The 15,576-nt window shown below is 37.6% G+C and overlaps 1 protein-coding gene across 1 annotated transcript in view; it reads left to right on the top strand.

Moving 5' to 3' along the window:
• The window catches only part of ofcc1 (orofacial cleft 1 candidate 1), a 105,588-nt gene extending 94,057 nt beyond the window's left edge, over positions 1-11,531 (top strand). The window contains exons 21-23 of the mRNA XM_047350578.1: positions 2,105-2,305; positions 8,974-9,112; positions 9,239-11,531. Of these exons, the coding sequence (XP_047206534.1) occupies positions 2,105-2,305; positions 8,974-9,112; positions 9,239-9,312 (414 nt within the window). The 3' untranslated portion in view covers positions 9,313-11,531. The remainder of the gene's footprint in view (positions 1-2,104; positions 2,306-8,973; positions 9,113-9,238) is intronic.
• Positions 11,532-15,576: the final 4,045 nt, after the last annotated feature.

Here is a 15,576-nt window from a genome sequence, read left to right as displayed (position 1 = left end):
AGAAACCATAACATGGTTTTCAAATGCATTGTCCATATTCAGTTAGTAATGAGGTATCGTCCTGATGCCAGTGCTTCAGCTATTAGGACAAAATTTCAAATATTTTACACACTCTAACACAAATAAAAGTGTGTGTTTCCTTGTACCATGATTGTATTGGAATAAATCCAACTTTCTCACACTCTTAGTCAGGTTTAGTTGAAAAGAAAAAAATCATCGTACTCTTGCTGTACAAACAGACTGATTGCTGCCTTGCAGAAGTGCTGATTACTTAAGAAATTCAGGTAATCAGTTACTCCTAGTGTGGGCTGAGGCCAAGCTTGAGGCAAAGCGCAGTTGAGGCGATTCCTCTAATGAGAGTCTAAATTAGCAGTGAAGAGATGCATTCCAGTATCCCCTCCCAAACGTTCTCTCTTTTCTCCCACTCTCTCTTTCTCTTACACACACACACACACACACAAACGCACACTTTCCTTCAGACATTTTTCCTATTTGCTTTGTGCCTCTTTGACACTTTGACAATGAGGGCCTTTCTACTTACAGGGTGTCTGCTCTGCACTTTATGCTACGTCTCTAATTACAAGTTTGGTAATGGCTTCCACTGTTTTCTCAGTGAAGTGCCTAGAGTTGTGTTTGCGTTTATAAGTATGAGGGTGACATTGATACGCCACCCCTCCTTCAGCTTGACCCTGCCACTCATGGCCCACTGAATGAGTTTACCATTTTTTCTTTCTCTGTATTTTTAGACGAATCATAATTACACAGCCAATTAGGGGGTCACCTTGAAGAACTTTATTCTCTTTATGACTTTGACTGTGTGTGTGTGTGTGTGTGTGGGCGTGTGTGTGTTTGTGTGTGTAGTGTTCACCACTGTGTGTCAGGTGCTTGGTTAAATTTTAATTAATGGTCTTGACAGTGGTTTGCAAAATTATTCAGACCTCTTGAGCATTGTTACATTACAACGGCATATTTCAATGTGTTTTTTGGAAGTTTATGTGTTCAAACAGCAGAAAGGTTCACCTTCCAGCAGGACAACAACCCTAAACATACAACCAGAGCTGCAATGGAATGGTTTAAATTAAAGCATATTATTGAATGGCTCATTCATAGTCCATTCTCAATAGCCTGTGGTTCAAAACTTTGCTGTTAACATTGACAATCCAATCTAAAACAGTTTGAGGTTCTCTTTAAACAACAACAACATAATATGTTTGTTGATATGCAAACTGGTAGAGACATGTCCCAAAAGACAAACAGCTGTAATTGCAACAAAAGATGGTTCTACCAAGTATTGACTCAGAGGGGTTGACAATAAAGGCACACCACACTTTTCAGATTTCTATTTGCAAAACATATTGAAAACCATGTTCATCATCATTTTCCTTGCACTAAACAACGATGCATTAGGTTTTGTTGGTTTATGGCCTAAAACCCTATTAGCATTTCAAGTTTGTGGTTGTAATGTGGCAAAATGTGGTAAGAATTCAAGGGGTGTGAATATTTTTGCAAGGCACTGTAAGTAGACACCCTTGGATGTGCAAACACATAGAAAGTAAATACTTTTGTACTCTAGTTTGAAACTGCACATTGCCTTTACTATTTGTCAGCTTTTTTTTTTTGTTCTATTTTGTTTTATTTTGTTTGTTTTTTGATTTCATGCATAAAATATATGATAAATAAAAATTCCAGCCTTCAACCATAAACACTTCCACAGAGGGAATGGGCTTCCATGATCTTCACACATGGATGACTTCAAGTTACATGACCTATATAACATGTTACATGCTCCGCTAGCTCCCATGTCTCACCCTGATATGGAAGAGCAGCACATTACAGGTGTGTAAGCCCCACAATAAATGCACATGAACACACAGAGTGGAATCATGAACAAGGCAACCATCTGGATTATACAGCTCATATGATCACAAACACAGCCTGTCCCTATACCTGCTACACATAAGCTCCCATAGGACTTCCTTCTTGTGTGTTTTGTTTTCTAAGCACTTCCCTTCTCTACTGTACTAAATAAATTAAAAATAACTCATCAGGATCTGACTTAAAGAATCATATCCCTATTTCTCTGCTTTTGTCTTTGGTTGAGCAGGTGGCAGTTTATGACTATGTCTGGACAGCAGAGGACTCTCTATCAAGCTCCGCTGCACCCAGTGATGAGCCTCACACAGAGGGTGGGTCACCACCAGAGAGCGAGACCAGCACTCATGTCGTAATCCATACACTGTACCTGAGTGGGCTGAAACAAAGATACAGACACTTCCTTCGACAACCTGATGGGGCTATCATTGAGGTGAGATCAATGAAGAGGCTTTTTCATTGTTCCTAGGGCAATTTATCCATTTCTCAAGCAGATCTTTTGCATGTCTGATTCTCATTGAAAAAAGACACACCTACTGTGTTGCCTGTTGCAGTCTTTTTGTATGATTGAGAATCCTGCCTTTTTAATTTTATGTTTATTTAACCTTTATTTAACCAGGTTAGACGATTGAGAATAATGTCTCATTTACAAAGGCACTTGTAAAGGCAGATAATACAAACTTAATAATAATCACAAAGACAATCTAATAATACAGAGAGACAAAAGAAAATAATGTGCAAATCAGAAGCAGCTGAACTGATCAGAAACATCAGTTGCAATGAATTAGTGAAAGTAGACATCGGGGTAAAAGTACGAAGCTTTAGCGATTTTACAACTCATTCCAGTCATTTCCCACTCAAACTGAAATGAGGAATGACCAAGTTAAGATAATGACCCAGATTTGAAATAGCTCTATTTGTCAAAAGCCAAGACTGTAGAGCAGACACTTTCAAAAGATTTGATTTGCACCTAGTGTCCTTGAAGACAGCATAGGGGCTGTGTTTATTGCCTAACAAACTGTTCAAATGTAAGTCAAGCGCAGGTTAAGTTCTCGCCATTTACTTTGCTTTCCTGCTTTGCACAAAATAAACACAAATTCACAACTTAAGGTTTGCAGATTTCAGTTGAATATCTTGCAAACTAGCAAAAAAAGAGGAAAAAGAAAAAAAAACAAATATCCATGATGAAACCATAAAATGACTGTCAGACATCTAAATGAGGCACCAGCTGAAATTTCTGAGTGTAAAGAGGCGGCAGGAAGGAGCCTGAAGAAGTTGTATTGTCCTAATATGTGACATCCACTGTTTATTGAGACTACTTTAGACTACCTATCAACATTTGTAACATCCCCCATTTTGTGCCACTCAATCATTTACCAACATTCACCAGGTTTTAGGCCATCTTTTCTTGTGAAGTGAAGCTAAAAGCTGAAAAAATAAAAAAATAAATAAAAGGCAGAAGGATTTGATTTGGAAGTTCTCAAGAGGTCAACATATTGATTGCTCATTTCTTGTGTTTTACACAAAGAAATGTAAAATTACTGTTCTATTGTATTTTCATTCAAATAAAAGGTAATTGTATAGTTTTAACGCCTCAGGTGTTGAACAAATGGGGGGAATTTAACTATCTTCATGGTTAAACATTCTTTTGAAATTGTACTGTCTGCAAAAATAAAATTACAAAGTTCTCTCTCTTTTTTTCACACCAGAAAAACAAAACAAAACAGATTTGTCATTCTGATGAATTGCCTGGGGCTGCATGGTGAGGCAGTTGTGCATGGAGTCTTTGCAGCAGAGTCTGTGCAGCTGAGGTCTTTCTGAATGGAGTTTGCATTTCTCCGTGTGCATGCGTGAGTTCTCTCTGGGTACTCCGGCTTCCTCCCACTGTCCAAACATGTGCAAGTAAGGTTGTTTGACCTCTGTAACATGCACTTGTGCAATGTGGGTGTATGCGTGCTTGCTTGCTTTCCTGTGTATCTCTGATGAGGTCCTGGGGAGGACCGGCTACCTGTCCAGGGTGTACCCTGTCTGTCCCCCACAGTTGCCGGAGATAAAAAAATAAACAAACCGCAAACTGCCAAGGATGAGCAGGTATAAATAATAGGTGGAGGGAGGATGAACTATTTGTGATTAAGTTCAACATTTGATTATCATTACTAAAAGGCCAAGGGTGTTTTTTAAACAGACTTTTAGTTAAGGTACTACTATCTTCTTACTTTGTGTACTTTATGTAATTTATATTATACTGTGATTAACTTTGTAACATTTTATCTGTGAAAGGGGCTATATAAATAAAATTTTGTTACTTATGCAGAGTTACTCAAAAGTAGCATTCTGTGGCAAGTGCTGCTGTTTAAGCAAGAATGTATTATACAGTCTTCAATCATTCTGTCACACCTCGAGCAACCTGGATCATCTCAACAAAATTAATATTTTAAAGTTGAAATGTCAAAGAAGTGAGAAGAGAAAATGCTTGATATGCCAACAATTAGCTCTGAGGCTCTGTTAGTCCTAATGGTCCTCAATCATAAACCAACAGACAAATGAGCTTATTTAACAAAACATGATGCTGGTAAATCTGTTTCTGGTGTCTATGTGTGTGTGAGTGTGTTTATGTGTGTATAGCCTATAGATTTCTGCAGACTAAATGAGATAACACGGAGGAGTGTTCATCATGGAAAATAGACACATTGCAAAAACAAAAGTAATGGCAGTTACAAGTAATCTTTGCAAGCACCTAAACACAGATATTCTCACTAGTTTCTAACAATAAAAATATTGATCACAACATCTTTGCATTAAAACGACAATGGAAATTTCACAGAAGCCACAAGTAAAAGATTGTTGTCACTGTCCATGGAAAATTCTTACTCACACTCTTTTTAATGCTTCTCTTCCTTTGCTTTCTGGTAAGTGATGCCAATGGCATCCTTTTTCACCTGCTGGTAGAGAGGAGTGATAACACCGGGATGCAGCACATCACATAAAACTGATCCCTTTCGCCTGGAAGCACAGATCCTCACTTTACATATTCAAAAGTAATCCAGCCCTAAATATATAGACTGGGTTTATGTATGGATCCAGGAATCATCAAAGGCCATCCTCTGCAGTTGGACGAACTCTTCAGCTAACTTTATTTGTGGTTTATGTATAATTCTGGTACATATCGACAGGGACAGCTTGTACAATTTAATCTGATGTATAAAAAGTATGAGGAGAGGAAAAAAAACACACCTAACAGCCATGTTACAGCAACAGTACAGAAAATGGACACATTGAGTTCCAGTAATTTACAAAATATATATAGAAATATATATTTTGTTCATTTTAAAATATTAATTTGTACCTGTGAGGCTGTTTTGCCAAGGAAAACTGTCCATAATTATATTGTCACATTACAAATGCAAACTTGAATGTATTTATTGAAATGTATGTGATAAACCAAATGAAAGTGGTACATAATTTTAAAATGGAAGGAAAATAATAGCAGCAAGTCTTTCAGGGTATGTCTCTACCAGCTTTGCACATCTCCTGATGGAATTTCTTGCCCATTGTTCTTTGCAGAATAACTCAAGCTCAGTCAGAACGGAAGGAGAACATTTCTGTAGGTTTTGACTATGACTGGATCAATCTAACACATGCACATGTGTTGATCTAAACTCTTCTATTGTACCTCCGGCTGTATCTTTAGTGTCATTGTCTTTCTGGAAGGTGAACCTCTGTAGTACAGACCTTCTGTAGTAGCCTCTATTCAGCTTTCTTCCAGTATTTCCCTGTATCAACTCTGATCAGTTTCCTTGTTTGTGTTTAAGAAAAGCATCCCCACGGCAGGATGCTGCCATTGCCATGTTTCACAGCAAGGACAATGTGTTTAGGCAGGGCGATGTGTAGTGTTGGTTTTCTAGCACACATTGTGTTTTCATGTAAAATCAAAAAACAAAATCTAAAATCAAACATTCTGGTCTAATCTGATCTAAACACCTTCTTTTACATATTTGATGTGTCCCATGCCTTGGGGTAATCTACAAACTGGGCTTCTTATAGTTTATCATTTTTCATGCCACTTTTTGATTGTGGTCAAAATTATAGATTGCACAATTGTTCTCTTCACAGACTTTCCCACCTGTGTTGTCAATCACTGCATCTCCTCCAAAATTACCATGGGCCTCTTGCCTGCTTCTCTGATTAATGCTTTCCTTGTCCGGCCTGTCAGTGTAGGTGGACGGCCATGTGTTGGTAGGTTTGTAGTTGGGGTATACTCCTCTGTTATGGATTGAACAGTGATGTTCAAAGCTTGCAATATTCTTTTTTAACCTAACTTTGCTTCAGACCTCTGGTGTATTACTTGTTCTCTATTTTGCTGTTTTTCCAGAAATGTTCTCGAAACAGGCCTTTGAAATCTTCAGAGAACCGCTGTTTTTATATTGAGATGAAATTACACACATGTGGTTGTATAATTACAAAATGTGAAAAGGTTTAAGAGGCATGAATACTTCCACAGGGTAGCACTTATCCTAATTAGATGGTGTTGATGATGTAACCAACATTCTCTTTCTTAGAAATGAAATGATCATCTCGCCATTTAAAAAGTTTGCAGTTGCTGATGAAATATTTGACCAATTTCCTTAAAGGAGTTCTGTTTATCTAGCCAATCCCCTTTACAGAGGTGCCCTGAAGGACTTGTTTTACTCTTAGCCAAACATGACCACAGCTTCTGGGGACAGCAGGATTGCAAAATGCACAGATCTACACCTAAAACTTGTGTAAATGAAGACAATAAAAAGCAAGTCTGTAAACAAGTGCCTTGAGCTGTTGAAAGGAATACAGACCAAAACTATTAATTTTAGAGTGAAAGACAGAGCAAAAGTCAAAAGTAAAGAAAACAATCTTTTGTTTATTCAGCAGTTGTGAAACATTTTATGTTGATTGTGTTGCAGCCTTTGCAAATAGAAAATAGCAGAGTAAAGTTGCAGTCAAGAATGTTTAGTCAAAACTATAACAATAATGAACTCTTTATTGACTTGCATGTTGAATTCTGTTTTAAAAGTTAATATTAATGATCCATCATGTGCCTTCACAGTCTGTAGCCAGAGGCAGGTGTGTGTGTGTGTGTGTGTGTGTGTTACTGACCCTACTAAAAGAATCTTCTTGCTGAATCCCAACAAAACAAGAAGTTAAAGCTTCTTTCCCATCAGTGTGCTCCAATAAAAGACATTAAAGGTAAAGTGAGGTGTAGCTTTCCAAATACTCATTACCTATAAACAGATGTTCCACAGCTGCCGAATTGCAAAATGCGCCGTCGACAACAACTGTTAGGGCCAAGATTATGCAGGGAAAAGCATCCATATAAGCTAGGACCTTCAGAGAAGGACTCATAACCACTCTGTCTGTAGAAACAAGATGGCTGATGAAGAAATTAATGCAGGCAAAGTCATTATCTTCCCTCCTAAAACCACAGTGGGTTTATGTCCCCCTGTGCTGCTTTTTCTCTGAGGCTAGCATTTAAGTGTCGGCGGACTTATAAAAAGATAGGACAAGCCAACTGTGCTCCTTTTGTCTCCTTTTCCTCCATATGGGTGACAGCAGCATATGCAAGAACTGGCTCAGCTTCTGTAAAACTTCCATTAAAGATGCACAACTAAGGCTCTGCCAGCTTGAATATTACCTCTCTCTGCAAATTATTTATGGCTCGGAAAAAACGCTGATGATGAGCATCTCCAGCAACTTGAATAAATAGAAGAACTTTTCTCTGTAATTTATCTGGCGCCTTTTTTTCACGTCTCCTTCTTGGAGATGCGCTCAGCCGCAGAAACAAAAGGTGTGCAGTTTATTTAACAGTAAGATTTTATTGCCTGACATGTAATTATCTTACCTTCAACAGGGGTCAAAGTGTTGCAGCGCAATTAGTCCATGTAGGTTGTAGATTTTCACGACTACAAAGCAAACAAATTTTGTGATGATCATTATGCAGCAGCAATGATTTGAAAGAATGAAAAATCTATTAAAGAGTAGTTTAGAGTTCATCATGATATTACATTAAATCTGTCATTATTGTTTTTTTTATTTTTTTTTATTTGCCATGACTCCACCTGCTGTCCATCTTCAAATAATGTCTCTTCACTGGACCAATATTGACCTAATTTAGCATGCAGAGAATATGAAGAAGTTAACCTTTTGTTGAAACACCTTGCAGCAACATTAATTGACAAACCGCATCAATTCTCCGTCTTCCTCCCTCTTCTTGTAATTACTCTGTTGCATGTTTGATTGCCACTGCGGAGCTGAGGGCTGATGCTTCATTGCCATGAGGTCGTCAGCCACCGTCAAAAGTATGAATTTGATTTGTACAGGAAGTTAGAGTGCATTGCAAGTTTGTGTGTTTGTGTGTGTATTTGTCGCAAAAAGACACTCAGAAAAGATGAGAGATAAAGGAATGTCCTTGGCTCGTCGCAGTATGTTGCATGAGGAGCTTGATGTCTCCCTGGCAGCCATATCAACTTAGCAGGAGGACTTATCTGATCCCACGACATGTAATTATCTGAATAGTGTATACTAGTTTAACATCACAGAAAAATTGGTGAAACCTTTTCTTTATTTAGAAAATGTATTAAGTGGCTGCTTATATTCTAGGCAGATGCAATGCTTTCTTATATATGTAATCTACTTCAGAAGACCTTGTAGTAGGCCTTAAGAAAAATACAGTATATTGCCAAACAATAGCGACACCTATCCAAACAATTAAAATCAAGTGTTTCAATGACCTCCTTGATCCAAATCTTATCAAGTGTGGTGTCCTCTTGAGTGATAAATCACACTTATCCTGTCTGGCAGTCTGATCCATGAGTCTGGGTTTAACAGCTACTAGCAGAATGGTTCTTGCCTGATTGCATTGGGTTAAAGGCAAAGTTTGGTGGGGACAGGATTATGATGAAGAGTTATTTCTGGATCTGTGCGTGGTTGCTCAATTCCAGTTAAATATATTCTTAGTTCTGCAGCAGAAGACATTTTAGAGTGCGTTGCCTCTTTTTTGATCAAGCTGTCTGACCCATTGTAGGAACTGGCATAGCATTGTTTTTGTTTTTGCTTGTTAATTTTCTGTAGGTGATCGGTGAATTACATGGATTGGAGAATGCAAACAAGGAGGTGACTTGCCTGGAACGGAGCCCTCCCACTCAAAGAGAGGACAACGGAGGTGCATGTGTTTTACTCCAGTTACGTAAACGAAAGAAACTGTTTGCACGTAAGGATTATTTTTGATGCTTTTTCACATGTGTAAAGTCTTGGTCACATTGATTTACAAATCTTGCTTTTTGGATTTGGATAAATTGTTTGCCTTACATTTATGCAGTGTCTTTAATTGCTCTAGGTTCCAATCGTGTGGAGCCAATAGCAGGAAGTGGATGTGGCTCAAGTTTTGCACTGCATGACCTCACTCAATAATAATGAAGAGGAGGTGAAGATCTGATGTGTTTTTGATAAAACATTTGTCGACGACTTTTTGGACACTGAAGTCTCAGTTTTTCTAGACAGCAACAGCTTTTCTGTCGCAACAAAATTTAGCTCCTGCTAACTATAGCTCTAGGCTAATGCTAGCATGTTAAATCTCTTTTATTTTACTTGACTTGAAGATAATTTGGTTTGTAGCATATTTTAATTTGGATACCACTTCATTGGTGTGCTGAGAAAAAAAAAAGGAGTTCTCTGGCTGACTTTTGAATTTGCTTTGGACTTCGAAACATTTAATGACAAGCCTTTCAGCAGCTTACATGACACAGACAGACAGGAAACTGAAGAAGCCAATACAAGCTTTCTTTCATTTTGAATATCAAGGTAAAGGCTAGAAAACACTAAGATTATTAGAGAAAACCAAAATTATATCAGCATAATTTGGTGCACAACCCGTAGGCTGTGACACTAAAAAACTAGCTGTGTAAATTGTGACTGTATGCTAGCTGACAAACTATATGGCTATAGCTGACAAAATCACAACAGTTGGTATCTGGAGTTGAGTTTAGTCAGGCATTCTATCAGAGATAATTTCTAACTCAATTGATCAGGATTCCAATCCCATAAACACTTTATTTAGAACATTTCCTAACATTGAGAAAACATTGTGGTGTTGTAGGGTACAACATTTGTCTCTGAGATGCTATGCAAGCAAACATCAGAACTGATAAGTCATCTGTGACCTAACGACGTCAGTAAAAACTTTGACAACTCCCTAACAAATGCAGGTTGTCTGATGTCCCACACTGCCTAAACAAAATGAAATATGAGGATTCCTTAAGTCACTAATCAGAAGTCAAGTGATAAAATATCAATTCTGGCCTCACATTAAACAGGATAATTTTCAGGCCAGCTTGATTTGTATTGAATATGTGTCTGCTGGCCAGTGCTTAGTGTAATGAACTGGCTCACAAATCAGGCTGTAATGGTCGCCTACTTACACATATTGCTTAATTAAAGGTTGTGAGCTTATTAGCATGTGTCTCTGATGCAGGGTGCAGGATGACGACTGATGTCGTTCAGAGCTTTTTATGGATGGCTAACCTATCATACTAAAGCCATTGCCTCTTTAAAATCTGATCTTAATAACCTGTCATTTTCATTGATGATGATTTCCCCTTTATGGGCAGCCATTACAGATCAAGTTCTGGGTCTTACCGAATGGTCATTGCGGCCATATCATTTTCAAGAATATGCCTTACTTTGGCCTTGAAGTTGCTGCTCACCTCCATGTTCAAACCATCATAGTTGTGGCCCTGCGGTGCCAGTGCATATGAACACACACACAACACACTCACACAGATTCAATATCCATTCGGATATTGGCCTTAAAAGAGAGAAAAGGAGCTCAAAATGCCTTAATTTACAGTACATTTTTGCCTTTGCCTTTTTTCACATTACAGCAACTGGATGTACCTCTGGAATTTAACTAGGCCATTCTGACACATGGCAATGCAAAACAATATGCAGAAATAGCGCTGGCTGTATGTTCAGACTCACTGCCCTGCTTGAACCTCTGCCCAGCCAGTCCTTTGCATTTTAAGTTTTATGTTTTGTTTTTTTTTCTTTATTGTTTATTTTGTAGGATTAGGATTACATTGTAATTAGCGTCCCTAGCTGAACAAAAGCGTCCCCACACAATAATGCACCGAACACCATGTCTCACCGTGGGAATAGTGAGGTCTGGCTGATGTGGATTTTAATTTTCTGCCACACATAGTGTTGTGTTGCTCTATCATATAGAACTCAGAACAGAACATGTTGAAGTTTGTGGTTTTAACATAAAAAAAATATATATAGTTCAAATGGAATCAATATTTGTGCAAGGTGCTTTTCAGAATAAAGAAAATGCTGCATATTGGCTACATCTCTATTCCACACAAAAATGCTTGTGAAATGATTTAATTTAGCTGCTTCTGGAGAACATTTAGCATCAGCAGGAAGCATTTTTTTTTACTGCACCCTGCCCTCTTGTCTGTTTGACACTAGTCAGGGCCTAAATAGCTAATTAGAGATCACTCTATTAACAGTGACAGTACTACACCCTCCAATTCAATCAGTCCTCTAATGAACATTAAGCAGAAAGTCTGCCTTTCAGAGATGATATGAAGCCAAGTCTTTCTCTAAATACTCTTACCATGGTGATTGCACTAATTTACTCAACTTGTCACTTTATTTTCTCCTTGTTCTATCCTTATATTTAAAAGGATAGCATTTTATAAAGTGACAAAACAAAAATAATTGACTGCTGTATTCATTTTTTTTCTATTTCATGTAAGGCTGTACAATTTGACATTTTATCCTTTCTGCTTTCTTTGTTGTTTGATGTTTTCAGAGAGAATCATCATCTTTCTTTTTTCATGATCATCAAAACAATGCCCCATGCAATTTGTGCAAACTGAGTGAAGTGCAAGTACAGAGGGGGCAAAGGTAATTCACTGGCTCAAATATTTGATTGTTAATGACAAACACCACTTCGCTGCAATTTAAATTTCAAATGGATCCCTGGGAGAAATTATTTCTGAGGGAGAAAAACATGCCGCTAGGTCTGTGCTCCACACATTTGCTGATTTAAGTTAAAAGAAAACCTTTTTGCAGAGCTATCATAAGGGAGCTGCAACTTTTTGAAGTAGGTGCCCACATCTGCTTGGAGCCAGCCCAAACCTGAGGATCTTGCTGGAGAATGAGAAAAGAGGGGGGAAAATAAAACATAAAAAGAAGAAAAAATAACACTTTGACTAATTCTATATTTATGTAGCCCTCAGCTCGAGGTGTTCACATAAAACAGTTTGTATTCAAAAGTGCTGTGGTGATCGTTACGCTTCTCATCGAGATCGGCAACTCTCCGGGCAAGGTTGGCGGCTCCAGCTCAGACTGATTCAGTTGAATTAAAGTTGCACAACTAAATAGATGTGATTCAAATTCATACTTTTCACCCTGTTTTTTTTTTTTTTCTCTTATTATTAATTTTCAACCTTCTGTGGATGTTTTTATGGGCAAACACTTCTTTTTCTGTATTTCTTTTGATTGTGAATGTTATTGCACTGTTTTTGCCCACATGCCGGTATTTTTGAGTTTCATTTATTGAACTTTCTTATTTGAAGTTATACCCATGCATGGGGTAACTTTTTGATCAATGAAAACCCTTAGGGAATTGTTTTAATACAATAAGGTCCTAAAATATAGTAGTACATATTAATTTAGGAATATGCCAAACCTTCATTTTTAAATATTATCAAACATATTTATGTTTTTAGCAGCAGCCTATTTAATGCAAGTTAGAAAAAGTAAAGCTAGGTTGATAAAACTAAGATGGAGCTATATCATTTTTTCTTTAGCAACAAAATATGAGTAATATAGAGATATAGCGTTACAATAATAACCACAACAAATTTAAATTCCATATCAGATTTTTCTGTCAAAACTGCATTCTTCTCCAGTGACCCTGAACTTGATTTCCTGGTGCTTAAATCGAAGAAAACATGCTCGGCTGTGGTAAGCGACGAAGTAGACATCACACCATATTTTTGTGGCATCTGGATAGATGCTGTGTGTCTACACACATATTTATTTATTTTAGCTCTTCCAGAGCTCTGTCAGGGAGGCAGATGTCCTGCTCACAGGAAAAAATAATAATTTGCAGTGAGGAAGGGGAGTGGGGGTGAGGGGGAACAAAATATATGAATATGCAAATCTTGTCACAGTGTGGAACCTTGTAATGAGTGGGAAATGTTGTTGCCATCTTTCATTATGCAGAGGTCACTGCTTAATGCCAGGCAGCTGGGCCAAGCTTCGTCTCTCTGAGGGGGCCCCCACACTTACCCACAAACTATCCCGTTGTTTTAAAAAATACTTGTACCAAATGTTTTTAGAAACACAGTTTGCATGTTGCATTGCTTGGAAGAAAAGCTAATAGTTACGACAGAATTTTGAAAAGGCTTCTCTTTATGAATAAATGAGTTACCATGATGAGACTTACTAGTTGAAAAAAATATCTTAAAAATATATTTAAGTCATATGAGCCATACTTAAAATTTGACATGCTTTACAGACTACTTTTCTTTTTACAATTCCTTAGAATTTTATTTTGAAGTGATTGAAAGAGCAATGTACTCTTTTGTGTGCTATATTGCATGCTAAGCTGACTTTCTTTAGGTAACATGCTTGAAACTATCTAAAGGAACAATCACCAATATGCAAAAATGATGCATGTACAATGCAGTTAGAGCTTCATTGTTCAATCCAGCAAACAACTGAAAGTTATATACACCAGGTTATATACATCCAGTCTTTTGTGGCTAGAAAAAAGCTTTTCTGTCATGATCTGAAGGTGTTTAAGTTTTGATTTTCCATCGTATATGTATTTTGATTATTCTCCTGTTATGTTCTTCAGGATATGCCTTCTTCATTTCCCTTTGCTCTTCATTGTTAGGTGTTTTCCTTATTAGTCCATTCTTTTGTGTCATGCTTCTTCTAGTGTTCCTTGTTCTTTTAAAAAAATGTTCTTGTTAAATCTCTGTTAGATATTTCCCTGGATTTTCTTGTTTTCTGTTCCGCTCCATTCATGTTTATTAGTCTTCCACCCTCAGCCACAGCCACATGCAATCAAGTAGATTCTGTTCACCTGTGCCGTCTCATTAGTCCACAGTCTGCACCTGTTTCTTTACCCATGTAAGCTCTGTTTGTTGTTGTTCCTGCTGGATTCTACTGTTTGTCTGCCTGTTCCTTGTCCGTTTTCTACCCACTTTTTCCTTGCAGTTGGATAGATGGGTAGATGTGCGCTGGCATGAGGTATTTATTTAGCTGAATAGTCAAGTTCAGAAAATTACCTGGTTATTTTCATTAGTGACATTAATAATAGCGTTGCTTTATAGCCTCCTTACAGTGAAATATGGTGAAGGGAGCATCTTGCCTCTTGTCATTAGCACACATATAAGCAGCAGGAATAATGATGAGGTCAACGTAAGTGTCTGAAAAGCTCAACACTAGTATAACCTCTTTAGCAGAAGACAGTCATTCGCCTCTCCCATCAAAACCTTACTAGATTTTTTATGAAAATATATTCAAATACTAAGTTTGCGCCTGCAAAACTTTACAGATGAAGGTATAAAAATATGAAGAAAGCTTTATGGAAAATCCATTTTGTAGCCATTCGATGGACTGGTGACCCGGGTGTACCCTGCCTCTCACCCGTAGACCGCTGGAGATAGGCAACAACTCCCCAGTGACCGTCTACAGAAGAAGCGGGTATAGAAAATGTATAGATGGATCCATTTTGTAACATATTTTTTTATGAATTAAGTTTAGAAAATGATGTCATTCATTTATGACCACTAAATGTAAACAGGTGATTTGCATTAATTTGGAAATCTGTGTACAACATATAAAGCATACAACAGAGGAACAGTTTCTGCTTTACTCGTGCTGAATGTTTAATCCAAATCCAAAACTGAAAATCTGGTTGTGAGAAAATACAAATGTAACTGAACTGAACAAGTGTGAATCACATGCTCTTCTGAGATAAATGTTGAAGGAGAAAAAACAGCTAGTTATAATTTTTTGCTTACCTTTTGATAAAATTTTCTCAGTGTTGCAGATTGCAAAGACAACCTTCTGTTCTGCTGTCTCCTCTCACAAAAGCTTTCTTCACATTTCCGCTGGCATCTGCCTGACTTTGAGCTATAGTTCTGATCATTAGGTAAACTCATCTTCCTCACCCTCATGCAGTCTTCAAATAATCCTGGGTCTAAATGCTAAAAATGTAATGAACTTCATGGTTCATTGTGTCTGACATTGCTTAATTAATGGGTGCATTTAAAGTACATAGGGCCTCAGTAATTGATTTATATGCATGATTTGCACATACAGCTGTTGTTTCCTGTAGGAGACTCATCACTCAAAAAGTGGCTGGGCTGATGATAGACTTGATAAGTGACATCAGGTCGTTCTGTCAGCCTATCCAGCCAGTTCATGTGTTAATATTTACTGCTTTTAGATTATAACAAACTAGTTGAAAACGTCTGATTTTCAATCAAACTCTCTTTCCATATTCCAAAATATGGATATATTTTACGTGAGTGGATACATTTGTGCCTTCTATTTAACTTTTTCTATGAGACATTATAGCTCTCCTCAAATAAATGTTGAAGGCAATTGTGGAAAGGAGGACAGCCAATAAGTGCCAAGGTGGTTTTATCG

This window comes from Girardinichthys multiradiatus, chromosome 21 (genome assembly GCF_021462225.1).
Source record: "Girardinichthys multiradiatus isolate DD_20200921_A chromosome 21, DD_fGirMul_XY1, whole genome shotgun sequence".
Taxonomy (NCBI): domain Eukaryota; kingdom Metazoa; phylum Chordata; class Actinopteri; order Cyprinodontiformes; family Goodeidae; genus Girardinichthys; species Girardinichthys multiradiatus.
This window is presented reverse-complemented; position numbering and strand designations above follow the sequence as displayed.